General features: G+C 46.4%; 1 protein-coding gene across 1 annotated transcript in view; it reads right to left on the reverse strand.

Moving 5' to 3' along the window:
* The window catches only part of KCNT1 (potassium sodium-activated channel subfamily T member 1), a 470,292-nt gene that overhangs the window by 213,080 nt on the left and 231,797 nt on the right, over positions 1–25,415 (reverse strand). The window contains 1 exon segment of the mRNA XM_029613498.1: positions 4,877–4,936. Within this exon segment, the coding sequence (XP_029469358.1) occupies positions 4,877–4,936 (60 nt within the window).

Below are 25,415 nucleotides of genomic sequence, written 5' to 3' on the forward strand. Positions count from 1 at the left end.
CCGATTTCAGAGCGGCCTCGGACGGAACTTTCCTTCGCCCTCTCCCCACCTTCCCCTCCCTTCCCCTACCTAACCCACCCCCCCCCGGCCCTATCTAAACCCCCCCTTACCTTTATTCCACAATTTACGCCTGCGGGGGCGGATTTTAAATGCCCTGCGCGCGCCGGCTCGCCTATTTTGCATAGGCCGCCGGTGCACGCAGAGCCCTGAGACACGCATAAGTCCCGGGGTTTTTTAAAAGGGGCGGGAGGGGGCGTGTCGGGGGCATGGCCTAATGATGCGAGGTTCCGGGGGCGTGACGCGGCTTTTGGGGGCAGCGACGCGGGCGTGGTTTTGGCCCGGGGGCATTCCAGGGGTGTGGCCGCGGCCTCCGGACCAGCCCCCGGGACCGGAACACGGAGCGGGGCAGCCGGCCGACGCGCGCAGATTTACGTCTGCTTTTTGCAGGCGTAAATCGTGGAATAAAGGTAAAGGGGGGGGGGGGTTTAGATAGGGCCGGGGAGGGTAGGGGAAGGTTGGGGAAGGTGGGGGGAGGGCGAAGGAAAGTTCCCTCCGAGGCTGCTCCGAAATTGGCGCGGCCTCGGAGGGAACAGTCGGCACGCGAAGGTTGCACAAATGTGCACCCCCTTGCACGCGCCGACCCCTGATTTTATAAGATACGCACGGCTACACGCGTATCTTATAAAATCCAGCCACACCCCCGGGCCGAAACCATGCCCGCATCGCCGCCCCCAAAACGCTGCGTCACGCCCCCGAAACGCCGCGTCATTCGGCCATGCCCCCCGATACGCCCCCTCCCGCCCCTTTTAAAAAACCCCGGGACTTACGCACATCCCGGGGCTCTGCACGCGCCGGCGGCTTATGCAAAATAGGCGCGTCGGCACGCAGGGCATTTAAAATCCGCCCCTTAGGATCTAGGAGCTCAGTGTATGTCTTTCAATCAGACAGCATGAGTGGAGTGTAATTACCGTGTTTCTCCAAAAATAAGGCAGGTCTTACATTTAATTTTTGCTCTGAAAAAAAGGTTAGGGCTTATTTTCAGGGGATGTCTTTTTTTTCTTCCATGATTGGTGAATGAGGACAAGGCTAAGCCCACCTCCTCTTTCATTCACCAATCAGATTCAATTTTCGGCTGAACCTTTTGGTTCAGCATTCGTTATCGGCCTGCAGCGGGAAATTTCATTTTCACGCAGTTCGGGATGATTTTATTTTGGCTGCCCCCCTCCAAAACGATACCCGAAACCCGCCCCAACCCTTCAAATTTGATTAATTAAAGCTGGGTTTGTACGGTAAACCCCCCCCCTAAAAAAACCGAAACCCACCCCAACCCTTCAAGTTTTAGGGGGGTTGGGAGGGTGGGGGGGGGGGGGGTTTACAATGAAGTAAATTTGAAGGGTTGGGGTGGGTTAGGGTTTTTTGGGTTTTTTTTTAACAACCCTCCCCCCCCCCCCCCGTCTGCCTCCCCCCCTCCCGGGTTTTGGCCTCCCCAGGGACTTTCGGTAAGTCTTGGGGGGGGGGGGGGTCAGGCAAGTCTTGGGGTGCAACCGCGCACCCACCTATAACTAGGGCTTATTTTCAGGGTAGGGCTTATTATCGGGGAAACACGGTAGTCCTAGTGAAGGAATGAATCTGAGCTCACTCCTGGGAGGAGAAGCAGGCAGAGAAGATCTGTTGTACCCATTCTGTGTTAACTACATCTACATTATCAAGATGCTGAAGAGAGGAATATGGACGGTATCAACCAGGTACAAACTAGGGAGGTAAGGAGAGTGACTGAACAACTGGACAAAGCTATGGAGGAAGCTCCAAAACGTCTCCATTATTTGGAATGGATCAGGAATAAGACATATTAAGAAATATCAATTGACATCAGTAACTGGAAGCTGAAAGTCACAAATCTATTAGAGGATCTGAAGCCATAAAATGGATTATAAATACAGTATCAAGAATGTGTAATGAAATATGTTTCATCAGTTTACTATCTTTGATCAGTATAAGTGGAAAACCATTCAATACTTCCAACGTGATTATTAGTGCTGTATATAAGACACTTTAATACTGGATTTGACTATTGAATGCTGCTCAGGGCTTAGGAAGTAATCTTCTCCCTAACCTCCAAACAGGTAATTTTGTACTTTCAGAATGTATGAAGAGTAGGAGAGGACTTTACCAGCCAAACCTTTATTTGAGGTGTGGTCTTTGGAGGCCCGGGGAGGGACACTAGCCCAGGGCTTACACAATGTGCATTAGAAACCACTGGGAAATGAATGGTGAACTATTCTTGATTACAAAATAGATTCTGGAATATCCCATGAAAGCTTTCTGATTGGTTACAACTGGTTATGTATGTGTATCATTATCCAGTGACCATATGGCTTCTGAATGGTTACAATCTTCTACCAGCCACTGAGGTTATTGCATTTCTCCAGTGACAAATCATAACATTTTGACCTTTCCAGAGTAGGCAAACATTTCCACAAAATGCAAGGCTCTGCAGTGTTTTATTGCTTCCTCAGTAACCCCAACACATCTGCTAGAATACCATCAGCACATCTTATGAAGCTACCAGATTGGTGCTGCAAACCTTGTTAAAGCTATTGAAACTTTTTTTTCTTTTTCTACAATAACATTTCCCATTGACAAATAGTTTATTTGCACAGAGCTGGGTATACACAGAGAGCAGAGACTGAAGATATTATCTAATATGTATGTATGTATGGGAGGGGACGGACGGACACACATTCTGAGCGGCATCTAATCCCTGCCCTGGACTTTAACCTCTACTTATGTTTAGCCTATCACATAATGTGCTCCTTTGTGGGCTGGAAAGACAGGGGAGCTATATTTAAAAGGAAAGAGGAGTCTGGCATCAGCTTGCGCTCTAGTCCCTGTGCCAGCAAATACAGGCAGTTACAGTGTGCAAGAACTGCGCTGCCTGCAACAGGACAGAGAGAGGAAGCAGAGGCTGGTGCTGTATGTAATACAGGCTTCCCAGTCTGATCTTGTTTTTGTCTGGGACCAGCTGGAGTCTGAACTTCCTGCTCTCTCTCTCCTATGTCCTCCTGGAACTGGATAATCAGCCACCTCCAGCGGAATAATCTTTGGTAAGAAATCAGGACAGAGCCAAGGGGGAGGGCAGAGGGGCGAAAGGTTCCTTGCTAGGACTGAGCCAGGGAACAAGACGTTTTGTTTTCACGGATGCTGCAAGGAAGCCGGGTGGAGGGGGGAGCTGCACTGCATGGGGCTAGGGAGACCATCGGTTGCAGGCATATGCGAGCCCTGTTGCTTTTCTCTTGGTCAGTGTTGGCGGCAGACTGATGAAGAGGAGAGCCACTGTCGGCAGAGGGGACCTGGGCAGTGAGTCTTTTCAACAATCTCTGGATATCTGGACTGGAGGATTTTTTTTTCACTGGAACTGAGTGCAGGTTAAATCTGGGGCTAAAACAGAGTAATCACCGGCAATTTCCAACTGTCCTCACCGCAGCATGCACCTGCAGCTGGGAAAATAATTTGTTAAATCAAGGCCTTTAATAAGCAGGCCATGCCTACCTTTGAGGAGAGGACTCGGAAGGGGATTTCAGGGGATTTACTCCCTCCCTCTTTTTTCCCTGTGTTCAGGTTGAGTCTGATGCAGAGCATTTCCTTTGTACTTTGTTGCTTTATATACCATATAGTATATTATTTGGTGGCATGCAATTATTAATAAGGTACCAAATTGCTGAAATTTCTCATTTCCTGTGTAATTTAGGATGCATTAACAGCATTTGTTTGCAATTTTTATTTTCACATATTCTTTATAAATACATTTGTTCCAGAAACGTTTTATACTGCGTGATCAGGGTTTGATTAACAGTGTGGTCTGGGATGCCTTAGCTGCCTAGGAAATCCCAGAGGAGCCTCTCAAGCGTGGTACTGGGGGCTGCTCCGGGACCTCCTCTCCCACCCCAAAAGGCGAATGGACCTGCACTCTCATGTTCTTTTTCCCCTTATAGTCAACGGGGATTTTTTAAAACTCTTATTGATTTTTGAGAATAGCATACAAGCATTAAACTTGTAAAGCAATATAAGCCAGAAGTACTAAGAAAAAAAAGCAAATAGCAATTCTAACATAAAGGATAATCAAGCAACTTTGTGCTAAGGTAATCTAACAAAATTGGGAGAGACCAGAAACAAGGGCATGAAACTAATTGAAATAATATACAATGAGAAATCTTCCATCCTCACAATAAGCAGAATTAACCCCAACTCCTAACCACCCCTATTCAAGGGTCAGTGTTTGATTCTCCTTCCATAGAAATCCTCGAATCCAGGAAAAAACAGAGCTGAGGTTTTGGGCTTGGGTGCATGCTTTGCTTTGTATTGTGATTTCCATGTAAATGTTTAATTTTTCTTGCTTCAGAGAAACATGTCTACCGGGATTGAGCAGTCTTTATTGCTTCAATTATGTTGCACTCCTCCTTTGGCATCTGGTTATCTAAATACCTCTCGTGGGGGAGGGAGGGGGGTTTCACATGTAATTTCTAACTGAAGGTTTAATCACCCTGCTTTAGCAATGGTTGTAAGGTAATCATGTCCCCAGTGGGACACAGTGTCAATCCCCTCCATATTGTACAAGCTCTCAGTCTCAGCCAAAATTCCAAAAGGGACTATTTGCAGATCATAGCCCATAGCACTTGGAGCTTAACAAAAAAAATAAGAAGCAAGTTTATTTTATTATTCCATGAATTACTGCTATAGAAGAAAATTCTCATGCACTAGCCCATGGCGTATGCCCATTCTTAGTTCATTGTATGACAGTCACATTGCATTCAGGAAAAAAAAATATTTATCAAAAAAAGTATCAAGGTGCAGTAAAGCCTTAATGGAAGTCACTTACCAATTAATTTCCTCTGAATTCTTATCAAATTTCGTGTAATTCTGCTTTGGACATTCCCAGCTACAAGATAAATGTAAATGAAACAGATGAAATGTTGTCAGCTTTCAGCCAGTACATAGTAACTATTCCCTAAAAGACCTGAGTTGCCTCTCATTTCCCATATCGGAGAAAGATAGAGGCAGTGAGTGGCTTACAGTACATGGAGTAGTAGCTTCCATTAGGTACACTGCTATCTCACAAAATGCTTTTGGGGAATGCAATCAGAATGTCACTAGGGTTGCCAACTGGCTCCATATTTTCAGGACAGATTGAACCAGTCCTGATTCTACCCCATTGCATGCATGGATTTGTAGTTTTGTTCTACATACGTAGGCCTTAAGAAAAGCAAAACTACAAGTTCCTGCATGCAGCGGGGTAAAGCCAGGGCTGGCTCAACCTGACCTGAAGATCTGAAGCCGGCCGGCAACCCTAAATGTCACAGACGGGCAATCACCCCTTGCATGACACAGAGATTGCAGTTTTTTCTTGCATCCAAACAACAAGCTGCATAGGGTCCAAAGGAACAAAGATAAAATTATATAAAGAGAAAAAAGCAGAGTAAGCGCAGAGCGAATATATTTATTTATATTCTGCTTTTCAGGCACTTCAAAGAGGATTACATTTAGGTACTGTAGTACTTCCACTACTATTACTACTACTATTACTACCACTACTGCTACTGCTATTTGTCATTTCTGTAGTCCTTGCTCTGTGCAGCTTGCAGTTTAGCAAAAACACAGAGAAGATGAATAAGAGGTTTAGGTTCAAATCAACAAGAGAGCAAAGTGCCCTCAGAGGCCACATCAGAGAGTCAGGGAGTGGAGTGGGTAGGGTTCCAAATCAAACCTTTCATTTGCACAACAGAGGTGAAAATAAAACACAGGCCAAAAGTAAACTACCTCTCAGCACACTCTTGGAGTGAATGTGATTTGCTCAGCATCAGCCAGCAAGGAAGTGGCAGAGGCTAAATCTCCAGGTTTCATAGCTCTCTACACTCATTGCAAGGTTTCATTGCCTAGCCAGCAGAGAGGAGGAACACCCAGGGTGCCAGGAATCCAATTTCCATGTAGGAGGAAAGAAACCATTACCCTACACCATGTGCCTGGCTATACAGGTGGCAAAGCTACTACTGCTACTGCTCATTTCTACAGCAGGGATGTGCAATCATTTAAAATTGCCAATAACCAGAGTCCAAAGTGGAGAAAAATGACACACAAAAACTCCTCGAAATGTTACACTGGGATTCTCTTTGTACTAAAATTAAAGGAACACGCTATAACATCAATTGAAATTGATGCTTTCTGCTTAATAGGATGGTCCTAAATATTAAGTATTAAGTAATAAGCATCCATTTACATTGATGTTGTAGCATGTGCCTTTAAATATAATTCACTAGCATAAATTCTAGTGCAAAGAGAATCACAGCATGATATATTGAGGAGTTTTTGTCAATCATGTAAAATGACATGGAAAACACAGATATTTGTTTTGTTTCATCTCATTTCCCATCTGAAACACACCAAAAAAAAAATGTCGCTTCATATCAGTGCCCAATAAAATGCAGAATCCAAACAAAAATAACCTAAAATAGTAAACAAAATAAAAAGAAACAGAAGTCTTTCCCATGCACACCACTATTCTATAGCACTACTGGGTGAAGCAGAGGCAAATGAGGTGAAATTCCTCACTTAACACAGACAAATCTAATTCTTTTATGCGCTTCCCATAGGACAAATGCCTGTCAGAAAACCTTACTTAAAGAAAATGCATTTACAGACGACAACCTGTAACCAACAGTAAGGATAAGGGGGTGTGGCAGTTCTTTATGCATTTATGTACATCAAAGTCTCCATAATAGGGATGGGCAAATTTTCTGTGGCTGACCTCAAACCAGGCAGACTTTAGTCTGGTTTGAGCATGGACAAAACAAGATCTGCGGCAGAAATCTGTCAGAATTCCCCGCCCTCCCTTTGGATCCCAGGAATCTGAAAGAAAGTTTGCCAATCTGAGCAAAGTCTGCATCAAATCTTCCACAGAAGGGGGAGCTCAAGGAAATCTGCTGCCTGAGGTGAAGGATGAGAAGGTGCCCCCCCCCTGCCCCCTGCCCTCCTTAGGCTCCCTTTCTCTGGCACCCACACTCAAGCACCCTCACACATGCTCTCTTACACCCCCCAAGCACCCTGACACATGCTCTCATACACCCTCCCAAGCACCCTGACACATGCTCTCTTACACCCCCCAAGCACCCTGACACATGCTCTCTTACACCCTCCCAAGCACCCTGACACATGCTCTCTTACACCCCCCAAGCACCCTCATACATGCTCTCTTACACTCCCCAAGCACCCTCATACATGCTCTCTTACACCCCCCAAGCACCCTGACACATGCTCTCTTACACTCCCCCAAGCACCCTGACACATGCTCTCTTACACCCTCCCAAGCACCCTGACACATGCTCTCTTACACCCCCCAAGCACTCTCATACATGCTCTCTTATACCCTCCCAAGCACCCTGACACATGCTCTCTTACACCCTCCCAAGCACCCTCACACGTACTCTTACACCCCCAAACACTCTCAAACATGCTCTCTTTCACCCTAAGCACCCTCATACATGCTCTCTTATGCCCCCAAGCACCCTCATACATGCTCTCTTACACACCCCCAAGCACCCTCATACATGCTCCCTTACAGCCCCCCAAGCACCCTCATACATGCTCTCTTACACCCCCCCAAGCACCCTCATACATGCTCTCTTACACCCCCAAGCACCCTGACACATGCTCTCTTACAGCCCCCAAGCACCCTCATACATGCTCTCTTACACTCCCCAAGCACCCTCATACATGCTCTCTTACACCCCCCAAGCACCCTGACACATGCTCTCTTACACTCCCCCAAGCACCCTGACACATGCTCTCTTACACCCTCCCAAGCACCCTGACACATGCTCTCTTACACCCCCCAAGCACTCTCATACATGCTCTCTTATACCCTCCCAAGCACCCTGACACATGCTCTCTTACACCCTCCCAAGCACCCTCACACGTACTCTTACACCCCCAAACACTCTCAAACATGCTCTCTTTCACCCTAAGCACCCTCATACATGCTCTCTTATGCCCCCCAAGCACCCTCATACATGCTCTCTTACACACCCCCAAGCACCCTCATACATGCTCCCTTATGCCCCCCAAGCACCCTCATACATGCTCTCTTACATCCCCCCAAGCACCCTCATACATGCTCTCTTACACCCCCAAGCACCCTCACACATGCTCTCTTACACCCCCCCAAGCACCCTCATATATGCTCTCTTATACCCCCCAAGCACCCTCACACATGCTCTCTTACACCCCCCCAAGCACCCTCATACATGCTCTCTTACACCCCCAAGCACCCTCACACATGCTCTCTTACACCCCCCAAGCACCCTCATACATGCTCTCTTACACCCCCACATACATGCTCTTATACCCCCTAAGAACCCTCACAAATGCTCTCTTTCACCCCCAAGCACCCTCACACATGCTCTCTTACACCCCCACATACATGCTCTTATACCCCCTAAGAACCCTCACACATGCTCTATTTCACCCCCAAGCACCCTCATACATGCTCTCTTACACCCCCCAAGCACCCTCACACATACTATCTTACACCCCCACATACATGCTCTTATACCCCCTAAGAACCCTCACACATGCTCTCTTTCACCCCAAGCACCCTCACACATGCTCTCTTACACCCCCACATACATGCTCTTATACCCCCTAAGAACCCTCACACATGCTCTCTTTCACCCCCAAGCACCCTCACACATACTCTCTTACACCCCACAAGCACCCTCATACATGCTCTCTTACACCCCCAAGCAACCTCATACATGCTCTCTTACTACCCCCCAAGCACCCTCATACATGCTCTCTTACACCCCCCCAAGCACCCTCACACATGCTATCTTTCACCCCAAACACCCTCACACATGCTCTCTTACACCCCCCCCAAACACCCTCACACATGCTCTCTTACACCCCCCCAAGCACACATGCTCTTACACCCCCAAGCACAATCATACATGTTCTCTTACACCCCCCAAGCACCCTCACACATGCTCTTACACCCCAAGCACAATCATACATGCTCTCTTACACCCCCAAGCACCCTCACACCTGATCTCTTATACCCCCCAAGCACCTTACATGCTCTTACACCCCCCTAAGCACCCTCACACATGCTCTCTTACACCCCCCAAGCACCCTCACACATGCTCTCTTACACCCCCCTAAGCACCCTCACACATGCTCTCTTACACCCCCCAAGCACCCTCACACATGCTCTCTTACACCCTCCCAAGCACCCTGACACATGCTCTCTTTCACCCCCCAAGCACCCTGACACATGCTCTCTTACACCCCCAAGCACCCTCACACATGCTCTCTTACACCCCCCAAGCACCCTGACACATGCTCTCTTACACCCCCCAAGCACCCTCACACATACTCTCTTATACCCCCCAAGCACCCTCATACATGCTCTCTTACACCCCCCCAAGCACCCTCATACATGCTCTCTTACACCCCCCAAGCACCCTGACACATGCTCTCTTACACCCTCCCAAGCACCCTGACACATGCTCTCTTACACCCCCCAAGCACCCTCATACATGCTCTCTTACACTCCCCAAGCACCCTCATACATGCTCTCTTACACCCCCCAAGCACCCTCACACATACTCTCTTATACCCCCCAAGCACCCTCACACATACTCTCTTATACCCCCCAAGCACCCTCACACATGCTCTCTTTCACCCCCAAAGCACCCTCATACATGCTCTCTTACACTCCCCAAGCACCCTCATACATGCTCTCTTACACCCCCCAAGCACCCTCACACATACTCTCTTATACCCCCCAAGCACCCTCACACATGCTCTCTTACGCCCCCCCAAGCACCCTCACATGTGCTCTCTTTCAGCCCCAAGCACCCTCACACATGCTCTCTTTCACCCCCAAAGCATCCTCACACATGCTCTCTTACACCCCCCCCTAAGCACCCTCATACATTCTCTCTTACACCCCCCAAGCACCCTCACACATACTCTCTTACACCCCCCCAAGCACCCTCATACATCTCTCTTATACCCCCCAAGCACCTTCACACATGCTCCTTCACCCTCCTAAGCACCCTCACACATGCTCTCTCTCACACACCCGCAAGCACCCTCATATATGCTCTCTCTCACACACCCCCAGGCTCACAATCTCTCACACATACCCTCACCCTCTACACACACTCTCTCACCAGGGCCTTCATCTTCACCGCCAGACGGACGAGCTCTGCTCGTGGCACACTGGGGACTTTCATCTTCGCTGCAAGTGGGACGTGCTCCGCTTGCAGCACGCCGGGGTCTTCATCTTCTCCATGAGCGGGATGTGCTCAGAATTCTGAGCAGAAAATGGCATAGATGAAGGAAACCCCAGCCGCGCGGGGCAGGGGAGAGATTCTGCATGGGTCCTTTGTTGTTTTGGCAGCAGGGTGAGGTGTCCGCTAGAGGAGTTTGTGGGGGGGCAATTTTTTCTGCTTCCAAAGTTTGCCACCTGAAGCAACAGCCGCACCCTGCCTCATTATACAGGGTGGCCCTTGGAAAAGTAGCCTGCCTCCAATACCAGTGCTGGGAGACAGGCTACTTTTCCATGGGCCACTCTGTAGAACTACCCCTGTTCCACAGAGCCATGATGGATTGTGCCACAGGTACATCTTTAACTTTCCTGGGTTCTTCAAATCGGATGGCCAACCTCCTCCACGCCATCCCCAGCACACTGACTGATCCTCACAGCTTGCTTTCAGAAAGAGTCATTTATTTTATCTATCTATCTATCTATCTATCTATTTATTTATTTATTTATTTAGTGCTTTTTTTATACTGACATTCATGATACAGATCATATCATGTCGGTTTACAAGGAACAGGGGGTTATAACGTTAACATTAACATAGAGGAGAAAGGCAAAAGTTACAATAAAACAAGGGTAATGGAACTGGGGGTAAGAAGAAGCCAGTAGCAGAAGGTAACTTGGTAACTATAACACATCATTTACAATGTCTGAAATGGAGTGCACTGAATATAAGGCATTAGTAGCTGAGGCGGCCTGAATTAGGGGAAGGCTTGTTGAAACAGCCAGGTCCTGAGTTTTTTTCTGAACGTTAACAGGCAGGGTTCCTGTCTGAGATCAGGGGGAATAGCATTCCAGATGGTTGGTCCCGCTGACGATGATGGGTGGATTTGGTTGGAGGGGATTTGGTTGGAGGGGTGTGCAGAGATCCTTTGTAAGCTTCTCTGATAGGTCTTGAAGAGGTGTGGAGTCTGAGTGGGAATTGAAGGTCGATGGGGACCTGCTTGTGAATGGTTTTATGAATGATGGTGAGGGACTTGTGTAGAATTCTAAAGCTTATTGGTAGCCAGTGCAGATTTCTGAGGATGGGCATGATGTGATTTCTGTTGGTATTTGTTAGGATTCTAGCGGCCACGTTTTGAAGCATCTGAAGAGGTAGATTTTCAAAACTTTACATGCGTAAATCCCAGGCTTACACGCGCCAGGTCAATTTTCAAAGGCCCGGCCATGCGTGTATATCCCCGGGACGCGTGTAAGTCCCAGGTCTTCAGGAAAGGGGTGGGGCTAGAGGTGCCCGGCACAGCAGCCATTTGCCGCTGTGCTAAGGGATTGCATGCCAGCAGGGTGCCGGTGTGTGCAACCGGCGCCTGCTCAAAGCAGGCGCAAAAGTAAGACAAAGATTTGGGGGGGGGGGGGTTATGATAGGGCTAGGGGGCGGGAACGTTAGGGGAAGAGGTAGAAAGGTTAGTATGGGGGTAGGGAAGTTCCCTCCCAGGCCGCTCCTAAATTGGAGTGGACTGGGAGCGAACTGCGGAAGGCAGCGGGCGTCGGCGTGCAGGTTGCACAAATGTGCACTCCTTTGTGCGCGCCGACCCCCGATTTTATAACATGCGCGCGTGTTATAAAATCGTGTGTCCATGTGTGCGCAAGTTTTGAAAATATACCCCTGTTTTGAATTATATTTATGACTGATGTGGTTTTACTACTATTGATGAAATGTATATTTCTTGATTTTATTGTTTTATGAGGGATGGTAATGTTTCTGTTTTCAAATTGTTGCTTTGCTTTCAGAATTTGGCTTCTTGCCCTTTCCTGTACAATTTTTGCCTGTTTTTGAAGGTCTATCTGTGTTCTGCATGTGTGACTGAAATGAGGTAGTTTCGGTCTAGGGATCTATATTAGCTTGGCTTGTTCTATTTTCCTAATAGGGGGTGCATTGGTTCTTTAGGGCCTGGTGTAATATTTGCAGTGTTGCCCTTTCATAGGGAGTTCTTGCTGTTTGAATGCTGGTAGCTGGTGCCATTTTGATATAGAAAGTTTATTGTATTGTAATTCTATTTTCTCCTGGATTTCTGAAGGCCAAGCCCATGCCCATGGCACTTTACAGTATGACTAATACCATATGGGTTCCGAGTGTCTGCTTTTCTTTTTTGCAGAGTTTTCTGGTTGGCACTACAGCAGTGCATGTAAATATAATATATAAATTGTAAATGTTTTTTTTACCTCAGTAGACTGAACTTGGAATATTGTTTTTCATGTAAAATATATTATAAATGTGTAATTTTTAATTGTGCATATGGAGGGTGTAAGTTACCTGAAGAAATTGAGTCAAGTTTGCAGAATGCACTAATGAAATACCATACAGTTTGAGCATTCAGTTTGTTGATAAATAACAGCAACATCAGCAGTCAATGCAGTAGATATGGGCAGCTAGCACTGATGGTCCCCTCCCATCGGCTCCTTACAACCTTATAATATAAATAACACTCAAACAACAATCTGCAATTCAAACAAGGCCACAGCTTTATTGATACAATCAACCACCAGAGCCAACTTATCACTCTAAATTCCCCCCCCCCCCCCCGGGGGTCATCTGATGAGTCCCAGCACAATGACCCCTCCGCAGGCCACCAAACCTGCACAAACAAGCAGCATCCCGCCGCTAATCGGGACCCCCACCACAGCCCCCAGCAAGGGGTCCTCAGCATGAGACTGAACCCAGTCACACGCAGCTGAAGCTAGAGACAAGAAAGCCCGCCACCTAGCGGGTTCCTTGCTCTAAACCCCACCCCAAATGAGTCCTGGCTCTGGTCACTCTGCATAATCCCCCAAGCTGCGGCAAACAAGCCCCATAACACATAAAACATGGGAGGGAGGGAGGGAATCAGGCCGACTGCTCGCATCAAAAAGGAGCGAGACCAACGGCTCCGCCCCTTTTTAAGTCCCATTCGAAAAACAATGGCGCGGCGAGGCCGACCAATCACAGCCTTAGGGTCGGCCGGGTCAGCCCCACCGCGTCATTGCCGCATCATCACCGAGGAGGGGGGTGGAGCGCCCGGATGCGTGTCCGACTCTCTACCTCGCCCCCCCCCTCCCTCCAGCATCCGACCGGAGGAGCCCGGTTGGGGCCCATATCATCATGGGCCCAGCAAGACAGGCTCTCCCGGCCCTTCCAAAATGTTAGTAAAACCGAAATTCAAACAAAACAAAAATTCAAACAAAAATTGTTAAGGGAGCATCATAACACCTACACTGATGGAATTAGTTGCACCAATTTGGTGGGTCATATATAATCATCGGTATACAAACATAGCCCTTTTTTTAAATTTAACATTTTTTAAGTTATGCAAATAAAACCAGCACTTTCCTGAGTTAAGTGATTACTTCAATCCAACTGCTGTAGATAACCCGACATGAATGTCATGTTTCGAGGCATGGCAGCTCTCGGGATTCAGCGATGTCACACATTAGGGTAGCAATTCATTGGTATATGTGGCATTGGGGGGGGAGGGGGGAGAGGGAGGGGGGAGGTAAAAACCGCCAAGATCTGAGGCATTATATATACTAAATGCAAGCAGGAATAAACCATTGCAGCAATCTCCAGTGGCAGTGCTGTGGCAGAGATGGTAAATTCCTGTACTCTGTATCGCATGACCTTGCTACTAGGCCACACTCCTCACTCTTTGGAACTCTTTTAAACAAGCTGATCTGTTAAAATAATATAGCTTGTATGTATTAAGGGCTTTGTATGTGACAGGGATGCTCAATTAGTTGAAAATATTCTGTTGAGTGTTTGGCACACTTTTTTTTTTTTTTGCAGCTTTTGTTGGAAAATGCAGAAGTGGGTGTTGATGCTAAAATGGCTACAATAAAGCTACAGACACAGAAGAAATTTGAAAGAAAAATTTGAAAAATAAAGCACAAAGTAATAATTATAATCAGCCCCATCCCTGAAATAGCTGTGATGAGGGCTGTGCTTAATTAATCAGTCCTACTCTAGCCTTAGCTCTCTGCATGTTTTATCGAAGACCCTAACAGCAACCGAAGGATTTCCTTGGGACTGATGATGCAAGCTCACTGCATTCAGCCCTTGAAGAATCAGTGGCTGCATTAAAAAAAAAAAAATGCCTTTCAGTCCCTTATCGTCGGAAAAATGAAAGCCCCTTTTATAGAGAAGCTGGCAATATATTGAGCAACTTTCTCCGTACCTATAATTTATAGCACAGAAGTGAAAAGAGATAATGTGGTACTCGCTAATTGAGAATTCTTCTGATTAAAACCAATTTTCTGTATTTTTATATTCTGGGAACTCAAGTATAGGCACAAAACCCATTAAGCAGGACATGTACCTGGCAAATTAATTTGCCAGAAAGGCACAGTCATGGGCTGGTAATGTATTTATTCATACCATTCATACCAGCTTAGCTTCTCTTAGTGAGATGCTGTTTGTTGTGATAAAAATTTAACAGGGCTTCAAGGAATAACTCCGACCCCCCTCAAGCCTCTGCAGCACATCCCTTTGCACAGACAACTTTTTCTCCGAATGCTGCATCTGCTACACAGCTCCAAAGTAGCAGAGAAAACGGCAGAGCCTAAAGGAATGCTCTCAGCATATCCTGGGGGCGCCAGCATCTCAGGCGAATGATTAGCTTGTCTTACACTGTCATGTACCCGTCAGTTCCATATGGAGTAATTGTGACATTGTTCCAAACACAGCTGTTTCTTCCAAGAATCTGGGGCAATGGCAGGGATGCAGTTTTTTTTTCAAAATTTATAGCTCAGTACTACCAGTGTTAATCGATGAGGGTGGGAGGAGCTGATATTGGTACTGTACGGTGTTGTGTCTGTCGGTCTCAGACGGCTTCGACCTCTGTGCCTCACCTTTCTTTCTGCTCTCCCTGCTAGCCTTGGGAAGATGGCTGCCGCCGCGTCTGCATGCCGTGCTCTCCGGCGTCCCCGGAACGGCTATGGCAAGGCTATCCGCCATGTTTCTCCTGAGGGCCTCATAGGGTGCGCGCGCGCGCATGCCACCCACATCTTTATCCACGTCATGGCGGGATCCTCGGGGGCGTCCCCCTTGAGTGACATCACGCCATCCGGGTATTTAGCCTGCCCTTCATTTGCTAACAAATCGAGTTAGCAAGGATTGGACTAGGATTGGATACGCCTCCGGTCTGAGCGACTCTGCCGCTTCCGTGCTGCTGCTGGAAGCTCTCTCTGCCCTTTGGGGTATTTCATCTAACCAGGTTACCCACTCCTCGGGGGCCCTTTGCTTTCTTTCAGGTTCCTGTCTGGGATTCCAGGTACTCGCTCCTCGAGGGCCTGCTCTCCCTGCCTTGGTGCCTGTAATCTAACTACGTCTGCCTGCTGGGATCTACATCTATACAGCTACCAACTTATGGGCCGATACAGTACAGTGCGCTCCGACACTGTTAACCCACCATTGGACTCGCGTTTTCCTTTATCCCTTATTCAGTAAGGGACCGAAAACGCGCATCCAATCCCCCGAACCTAATAGCGCCCGCAACATGCAAATGCATGTTGCGGGCGCTATTAGGTATTCCTGCGCGATTCAGAAAACATAATGTGCAGCCAAGCCGCACATTTTGCTTTCAGAAATTAGCGCCTACCCAAAGGTAGGCGCTAATTTCTTTGGGCACTGGGAAAGTGCACAGAAAAGCAGTAAAAACTGCTTTTCTGTGCACCTTTCGACTTAATATCATGGCGATATTAAGTCGGAGGTCCCGAAACTTTCCAAAAGTAAAAAAAAAACTTTGAAGTCGGCCCGCGGCTGTCGGGTCAAAAACCGGATGCTCAATTTTGCTGGCGTCCAGTTTCCGAGCCCGTGGCTGTCAGCAGGCTTGAGAACCGACGCCGGCAAAATTGAGTGTCAGTTGCCAAACCCGCTGACAGCCTCTGCTCCGGTCCAAAAGGAGGTGCTAGGGATGCGCTAGTGTGCCTAGCGCCTCCTTTTACCTGGGTTTACCGCCGGGCCTTTTACCTGGGTTTACCACCGGGCCTAATTAGCAAACTGAATCGTGCGCACAGGAGAGTGTCCTGTGCGCGAGTGGTCGCCCACTCTCCCGCGGACTTTACTGAATCCGCCCATTAGTGAGTAATCTAACCTTTATCAGTCTGTCTCATCTACAGCTCAGCACTGGGAACCTGCAACCGGAACTCCCTATACTACCGTGTGCTGCTAACATCTACGATTGTGAGACGGGTCTCCTCTGCCGAGGGTCCCTGGACTGCTACTACTGGATCACCTCACTACTGCCACCTCTGGTGGTTTCATCCAGCTGTATAATAAAGACAAATCTTCTGTGTTTGCATGTCTTGAGTCTAGCCTAGTACTGCGGTTCCTCACGGGGCTCCTCCTCGTGGGAGTGGCCATCACCACAGTACCCAAGAATCCACTCCAACACCTCAAAACCACAACATACGGGATGCAAGCATTTTATACAGTAATTATGAAGGCAATATTGAAAGCCATTTCTGCGGGTAAAATAGCATTTCACCTGCAGCAATGGGGTTACACTTCACTCTTTTTGTTTTGCTGCCCTTTGAATATTGCCCACCCTCAATGTGAGTAAAATTACACACATTATTCAACAATGTGTGTAATTTTACCTGCAGATTAGATGCAATCCTGATGGTGGGTTTAGTTTGAGAAAGGAAACAACATATGTAGTTTTGGATTGTCAAAACTATGTGCATTATTTTTGTTGGAAAAAGCACAAGGAAATCTCTGCAGGTACTTTTTCCTTAGGCAAAAATCAAAGCAAAACTACCTGGGCAGTTTTGCTTTGATTAGTGGTGCAAAAGGGACTTTGATTAGTGATGCAAAAGGGACTTTTCGCGTGCGATTACTAAATGGGGGCGGAGTCGACCCCAGAAGAGGAGGAGTCGGGGTGGCACCGGGGCTGACTCTGCGGAGAAATCACTGGCGGCGAAAGGTAAGGACTCTTATCGCCGCCAGTTTCGTGTCGAATAACTACACCTTTTATGGTGTGGTTATTCAGTGCGAAACCCGGCAGCCAGCGCACCGCAGAGGTGCGATGGCTGCCAGCTTTCGCAGGCCTGCCCCCCATTACCGTCGGATTTTCTAAGGTCTGTGACCTTAGAAAATCCAGGCCCAAGTTCGCACCAGTGCAGTTTTGGTTATTGCCTCCATAATAATATAGAAGATGGTGGCAGAAAAAGATGTAATAGAGCAAACAGACAAATAGCCATTGGAGTGTGGAGTGTGGAGGCAATGAAGGTCCTTACAAAAGTCTGATAATTCAAAATACTTTATTCACAGGACATCTCCTCTTGTCTGAATGTCTTCAATCAATAATCTTTAAAAACGTCCCCCGACACGGACCCCGTGTTTCGCCCAAAGGCTGCGTTGGGAGGGACAATGGCATCAGTTCCAAATGCTAAAATACAAAAGCGAAAACTCTTATAAAGTAAGGACCACACAAAAGGAAGGGTGAACAGCATAAATCGCAATAATCACATACCTTTTTATGTGCCAAACTTCAATACAGGAGGAGTGCAAACATGAAACCCCGATCCTCAAACATTTAAAGGACGCCGAACAAAGGCGCCAAAAGAAGAAGCCAATCAGCGAACCCGGAAGGATGTAATAGGGAGCCAATCAGGCTTCAGCTACCGTGCTGAAAACAGGCAGACCTGAACTAGAACTAATTTACCCGGCGAAAAGGGACCTGAACGAGAACTACTTTACCGGCACCGAGCCAAAGTCAATTACAAAAACGGATGTGAAAGAGGTCCCTACAAAGTCGGGACACTGAGAAATATTTTACAGGTTTTGTGAACAAAACGATCTTTGTAAGAGCATCACATGCAGTCGTAAACAATCAGGAATACAAATATACAATATCAGCATGATCAGTCATCTTTTTAATTAAATACATAATAGAGAAAACAAATAGAGCAACCCATAGATTGTTACTCATAAAAGTTAAATCAGGAAGAAAATATCACTGAAGGATATCCATACTCTGATGATGAAACAAAGCATATTAAATTACAATATGTTATTCATGGAGATGACAGTAAGAATTATATATCATTGACGTGTGATAGAAGGCAATATTAAAGAACGGAACAGTATAATTCCCTTCAGATTAGGTAAAACAGAGCCACTCAGTTTCCCTGTTTAAACCCTGAGGAGCTAGACTCTGAAGGGTATAGATCCATTTCTGCTCATGCCGGATCAGCATTTCAGAGAAATTTCCACCCCGTACCGGCAAGAGTAGAACATCAATCAAAAATGAATTTCAAATCTTCCACAGAATATGCTGCCGCTAGCCAGTGTGGAACTAACGGAGCTTCCTCCCGACAGTTACGAATACTAGAACGATGTTCTATAATTTTTAATTTTATAATTATAATTGTATAATTTTAAAGTCATGTAGGGATACCCCCCAAATACTGCCTGTTTCTAGTATAATAGTACATGACATTTTGATGGGGGAGGTGCCAGGATTGTCATTGTTCAAAATGTTCTACAAAATGTTTGAAGGTTTGAACCTGTAGTATTTATTTATTTAAAATATTTATATTCTGCCTATAATAATAAATTATGTTAAGCAGAGCACAAAATAAACAGAAAACAATATTAAAACAGATTAGACTGAAACTGCTAAGTGTCCACAGGATGGCATTTGGTGTAGTGGCTGAGTGTTAATGCCTTCTAGGATAAGGGTTTTTTTGGGTGATTTGTTCCCTTAAGTGGATGGGAAGTTCTGATTGGTTGGGCAGGTGTCCCAGGGATGCATAAATTCTGGAGCAATTTGGCGGGAGGGGCCCTTCAAGATTGGAGCTTGGTAGAGAGGAAGCACCAGGATGTAGTTGCTTGGAGTAGCTAGCCATGAGCTGGTGGAATCCGGGAACCATTCCAGTACAGAGTTGGCCCTGCAGGAGTTCTCCTCAAGGAAAGAGACTCGAGGCCATGGAGAAGAGATGGCTGAGAGGAGATATGATAGAGGTATATAAAATCTTGATTGAGGTGACTGGGTAAATAGGGAATTTTTATTTACCCTTTACAATAGTAATAAGACCAGGAAGACACTCCATGAAGCTAATTGGTAGCACATTTAAAACAAATTGGAGAAAATGTTTTTTCATTCAGTGAACAATTAAGCTGTGGATTTTGAGGCTAGAAGATATGGTGAATAGAGATGTGAATCGTGTGCCCGATCGTCTTAACGATCAGGTTCGGATGGTGGGAGGGAAAAATCGGATCGTTAGAGATTGTGAATTGGAATCGTTCCGATTCCAATTCACATTGTTAATTTTTTAGTGAGGCCTGAGCAGATAAACAAAACCCCACTGAACCCCCCCCCCCAAAAAATGTTAAATTACCTGGTGGTCCAGTGGGGGGGGGGGGGGGGTCCCCGGCGCGATCTCCCGCTCTCGAGCCATTGGCGCCATTTTGGCTACCACTGATAAAAAGGCGCCGATGGCCCGAAAAAAAACCCCCACCCCGACCCTTTTCAAATTACCCCTTTGCTTCTCCGACCCCCTCAAAAACCTTTTACATGTACCTGGTGGTCTAGCGGGGCGCCATACTGGCAGTCGATCGCCTTTGCCCTTACTTTGTCACAGGGAGCGACGGTCGCTCCCTGTGACAAGTTAAGGGCAAAGGCGATCAGCGCCATTTTGAAACCTCCAGCACCGGCACTGGCACGATTGAAGGGATGGCTCCCGGACCCCCCGCTAGACCACCAGGTACATGTAAAAGGTTTTTGGGGGGGTCGGGAGGGTGGGAGAAGCAAAGGGGTAATTTGAAAAGGGTCGGGGTGGGGTTTTTTTTTTCGGGCCATCGGCGCCTTTTTATCAGTGGTAGCCAAAATGGCGCCGATGGCCCGAGAGCGGGAGATCGCGCCGGGACCCCCCCACTGGACCACCAGGTAACTTAACATTTTGGGGGGGTTCGGGAGGGTAAGGAATTTCTTTTAAAAGGTCGGGGTGGGTTTAGGGATTGTTTTGGTGTGCCGGTTTTCCCGCCCTCCCCCAAATAATTCCCGTGCCCTATTTAACGATACAATATAAATGCTCCTGACGATAAATCGTGGGCATTTGTATTGTATCGTGTACTCTAACGGTTTAGAACGATTTTAAAATTATCGGACGATAATTTTAATCGTTCAAAAACGATTCACATCCCTAATGGTGAAAGCAGTTGGCATAGCTGAGTTTCCTGGAGGAAAAAGCCATAAAAATTATTATTAGCTATGTAGGCGTGGGAAAGTCATAAAAATTATTATTAGCTATGTAGGCGTGGGAAAGCCATTGCTTATCTCAGGTTATGAGCAAAAAGGACTGGGATCTTACCAGGTACTCGTGACCTGGATTGGCCACAGAGCCAGGATGCTGAGCCTGATGGATCTTTAGTCTGACCCAGAATGGCATTTATTTACATTCTTATGACCAACTGGCTCCTCCATTCTGCCCAGGTAGTCCCATTCCCAATGCAAGGAGATATCTCAATTGCGAGCCATAGAGCAGGGCTGCCTGTAGGATATTATTCCTTATGCAGAACACTTTGGGAATGCTGCATGATAAACAGAGGGAACAGCTTCTTTTTATATCTCATACCATTATCTACTGTTTTGACTTTCAAGAGTGAATTTTTAAAGCCATTTATGAACAAAATGCTAGATTTTATGGGCGTAAATGACTGAACTACAATAGTCCCAGGCTCAGCACATGTAAAAGTAAGTGCCTAACCTGGCTTTACATGTACTATTACGCAAACTGCAGAGAGGGATTCCAAGATGCAGGGGGAGGGAGGGCAGAGCTGGGGTTTATGCACATTTATTCTGATTTTAAAAATTCTGTATGTACATTACATCATATAAGTTACACCTTCTGAAGAGCAAGTGTTGCTCTGTGCACTGTAATGTGCGCATGCACTTGGCTGATTATTCAAATATTTTCAAAGATAGCTTATGCACATAAGCGCTGTCCAAGCTGCGTGAAAATTACTCTCCCAAAGGGCATTAGTTAGGGAAGATGAAAGCTCTGCTGTTGGGAGTATTTCCCAAATGCCTGAGACACAAATGGGAACAATGTTAACATTTTTATAACTACCCACCCTCCTCTAAAATTGTGCAATTGTTTCAAGCATGCCCTCCCTGGGACTGATTCAATAAAGTGCGCCCAGTCTAGCGCACAGGTTTACTCTTGGTTGGACACACGTTTTGGACATGCTACAGTAACACCTGATGCAATAAGGGGATTAGTGCGTCCAACACTCGTGCCCAAACAAACACGTAGCTAATAATGTTCATCACATTTAAATTCCATGGAAATGAGGCTATTAGCTATTACCCTACTGGTCACCCAACTCACCCTTTTTAACCCGGAAAATTTAACGCCAGCTCTGGGGCTGGCATTAAGTCATACAGTGAGTCAAGAGCACTTGAAAAAAACAAAAAAATACTGCTATTTATGCTTCCTCCTAATTATTATCATTGCGATACTAAGATTCACTGCTCGTGGTGATTAAAATTTAAGGAAAACTGTAAGGATGGGTGTCTCAGGTATTCTCAGTGGAAGGTTCTACTAAGAGTTGTGGGGTTGCTATTTTAAGCTACAAAAATGTATCGTTCCAAATGGAACAAATTAAGGTTGATCCTGAGGGACGATATATATTAGTGGGGGGAAGGATCAATGAGAGGAATGTCATTCTGGCATCAGTTTATTCTCCCAATAGTTATAATCATAAATTTTTTATTCGCCTTATTTCTAATTTAGGGAGTATGGGTGAAGCTCCTATTATTATGGGAGGGGATCGTAATTATGTTGCAGATAATATGCTGGATAGATGGCCCAGCATGAGCGTAGGTTGTAATAGCGACAACAAGTGGGTTAATTTTTCATGTTCAACATTGAACTTGCTAGATTGATGACCAAATCCCGCATATATTATATATTAATGTCTGAGTGGTTGTTTCAAAATGTACAGTCTGCAACTATTGGCCCCCTAGTGATATCAGACCATTGTCCAGTGCTTTGTTCCCTAGCAATACCCAATCTTGATACAAGTTCCCTGTTCAAACGAATGCCCACATGGTTGACTAATGATACTGAGGTCAAGTCCTGCTTAGAGGAGAAATGTCAGGAATTTGCTGAGCATAATTTTCAACATCGCTCTGCACCCATTCTCTACTGGGAAACAGCAAAAGCTGTCATGAGAGGTTTAATAATCAGTTATATTTCTTCTAAACTTGAAGCTCTCAATACAACTATTATAGAGCTGCATATAAGGCAAACTTTAATACCTTAGGGACTACTGAATGGAAAGAGAAATTCTTGTCTACTCAGAAGCTACTGAATGACCACCTCCATAAAAGAGCGATGGGTTCTTTTTTGCTACAAAACACAAGCTCTATAGATATGGTAACAAACCAGGTTGGCTATTGGCCAATTTGGTGAGAACACAGAGGGGGTCTGTGCATGTTAAGGGTCTTAAAAATTCTAAGCGAGACATTTGTACTAATGTGCAGGAGACAGAAGTCATGAAAGATTTTCCCTATCAGGAGTTGTATACGAGTAAGGGAGAGGACCCTATTGCCAGGTCCAATTTTATGAATAAGGTATGTGTACCTAAATTAGAGAACAAAGTATTGACGTAGCTCAGTTCTCCAATTATGACAGGGGAGATTCAAGGGATTATTAAATGCTTTAAATCCCCAGGACCGAATGGTCTCCATGCTATATTTTATAAGACTCTTTGTGCTTCTGTGATAGAACCATACCAATGTCTCTTTAATCCCATGATTCAAAAAGGGGAATTACCAGATTCTTTACGGGCAGCAGTGATAATAGTGTTATCTAAACTGGTTAAGGAACCAGCTAGTCCAGCTTCATATATGCCTATTTTACTCCTCAACCTCGACATAAAAATTTATGCAAAATTGCTGGCCAATAGGTTAAAATATGTTCTTCCAAATGTAATATCCATTGAACAATCTGGGTTTGTTTATGGCAAGCAATATAATTCCAATATCAGATGGCTATTGTTAGCTATGGAAATGAGAATTTTTAACAAAACTCTGGACCCACTTGTTATTAGCTTAGATGTGGAGAAGGCCTTTGATAGAGTTTCTTGGTCCTTTCTTAAGTATGTTCTGCTGGAGAATGGGTTTGCAGGTAATATCTTAGATGCAATACAGGTCCTCTATACCAAATCCCTTGGCCTATATCCAGGATAACGGCACACTATCAGAGGCTTTTTCTTTACATAGAGGCTGGAGGCAGGGTTGCCCATTATCCTCTTTATTATTTATCCTGACACTGGAGCCCCTAATCAGAAGGATCAAACTGTTGCACCGAGGTGGACCCTTGGGCCAAGGTGGGGTTGACTCAACCCGTAGGCAGGGGCCTATGGGTCCCCACCGTCGGCAGGTGGAGTGGGCTGATGAATAGAGGTCAACTGGAGCTTCACCAATACCAGCCCTCGTTCCCCACGTGTTGAGCCTTTGGGTGCCGGGGTCGGCTGGACTTAGGTGGGCCTCTGTATGACATCGATGAGGAGATGGTGATCAGCCCAGAGACAGCAGAGGGGAGATGGTACAGTCTTACACTGGACAAGGTAGTGTCCTGGAAACTCGAGCGCCAAAGGAACATAGGCAGACAGGGGACACCCGAGCAAGAGCAGGCCGAAGCCTGAGTAGACCAAGTCCAAGAAGTAGGCTGAAGAGGCATCAAAGAACAGGCTTGAGTCAGGGCTGGCGGCAGACTGGATGTAGTGGCAGGCAAAGCTAAGGTCTGAACACACAGAGGGTCAAGCGTAGTCAAACGATGCTGAGGTCTGGGTCTGAAGAGAGGCAACAACATAGTCAGGCAAAGCAGAGGTCTGGGTCTGAAGAGAGGCAACAGTGAAGTCAGGCAATGCAGAGGTCCGGGTCTGGAGAGAGGCAACGATGTAGTCAGGCAATGCAAAGGTCCGGGTCTGGAGAGAGGCAATGGCATAGTCAGGCAAAGCAAAGTCAAAGTCCGTGTAGGCAATCCAAGGGAAGAAGTAGAGCAGGAACATAGAGGCAAGGAGTCAGGAACCAGGAACAGCGAGGAACAGGAACACGGGAGTGAGACGAAACTCTTAGGAGGCAACAAGTACTCAACCAGCGCGGAGACCTATTGCAAAGGCAAAGCTGGGGAGCGGAGCCCGGGCTTAAGTACCGATGCTCCACTGATGTCATCATCCGGGGCCTTGGCCAGGTTCCTGCCGTGGGCCCTACTTAAACATTGGAGATGCGCGCATGCACCTAGGGAATGGCACCACGTAGCAGCGTCTCTCCGCGGGCCACGTGGAGAGGCCCAATGTGAAGCAATGGAGGTGGTGGCTGGACCGGGAATGCCAGGTACTGTGGCTGAGCCGGAGGCACCAGGGGAGGTCCGAGCATGGAGCTGGCGGCCCACTGCCGCCAGAGATGAGGAACCAGGAGCTGGAGTTACTGCAGAGAGGTGAGAGGTCCGAGCTGCTGATGGCACTTGTAACACAAACAGGAAAGTGACATTCAGGGCATCCAGATAGAGGATCTCAAATCCAAAATAATATTGTTCGCAGACGATATTCTAATGACACTATCAAGGGCCCAACATTCATTTCCAAAAGTGTTGGAATTGATAGCTGAATTTTGGAAATTCTCAGGGTTAAAATTTAATTTAAACAAATCAGAGGGTCTAGATGTGACCCGGACACTCCAAACTAGATGGCCATCTTTTCCTTTACGGTGGGCAGGGGACAGAATCAAATATTTAGGGATTATATTTCATCAAGACCCTGCGCAGTGATACAAATGTAATATAGTACTTCTGTTAAGGGAATTCGAAAAGAGAACCCAAGCTTAGATGGAGTATCCGATCTCAGTTCTGGGGCGAGTAGCATTATTGAAGATGATACTGATTCCGAAATTACTTTATATTTTACAAATGATCCCCATTGTACTCCTGAGGAAAGATATTAAGTATATAAATATTCTCTGTTCCAGATTTATATGGAAATCCAAGAAGGTGAGGTTGCCCGTGTCCACGCTGAGTTATCCTAAAGAGGAAGGAGGAATGGGGTTTTCCCATATCA

This window comes from Rhinatrema bivittatum, chromosome 8, assembly GCF_901001135.1.
Source record: "Rhinatrema bivittatum chromosome 8, aRhiBiv1.1, whole genome shotgun sequence".
NCBI lineage: Eukaryota > Metazoa > Chordata > Amphibia > Gymnophiona > Rhinatrematidae > Rhinatrema > Rhinatrema bivittatum.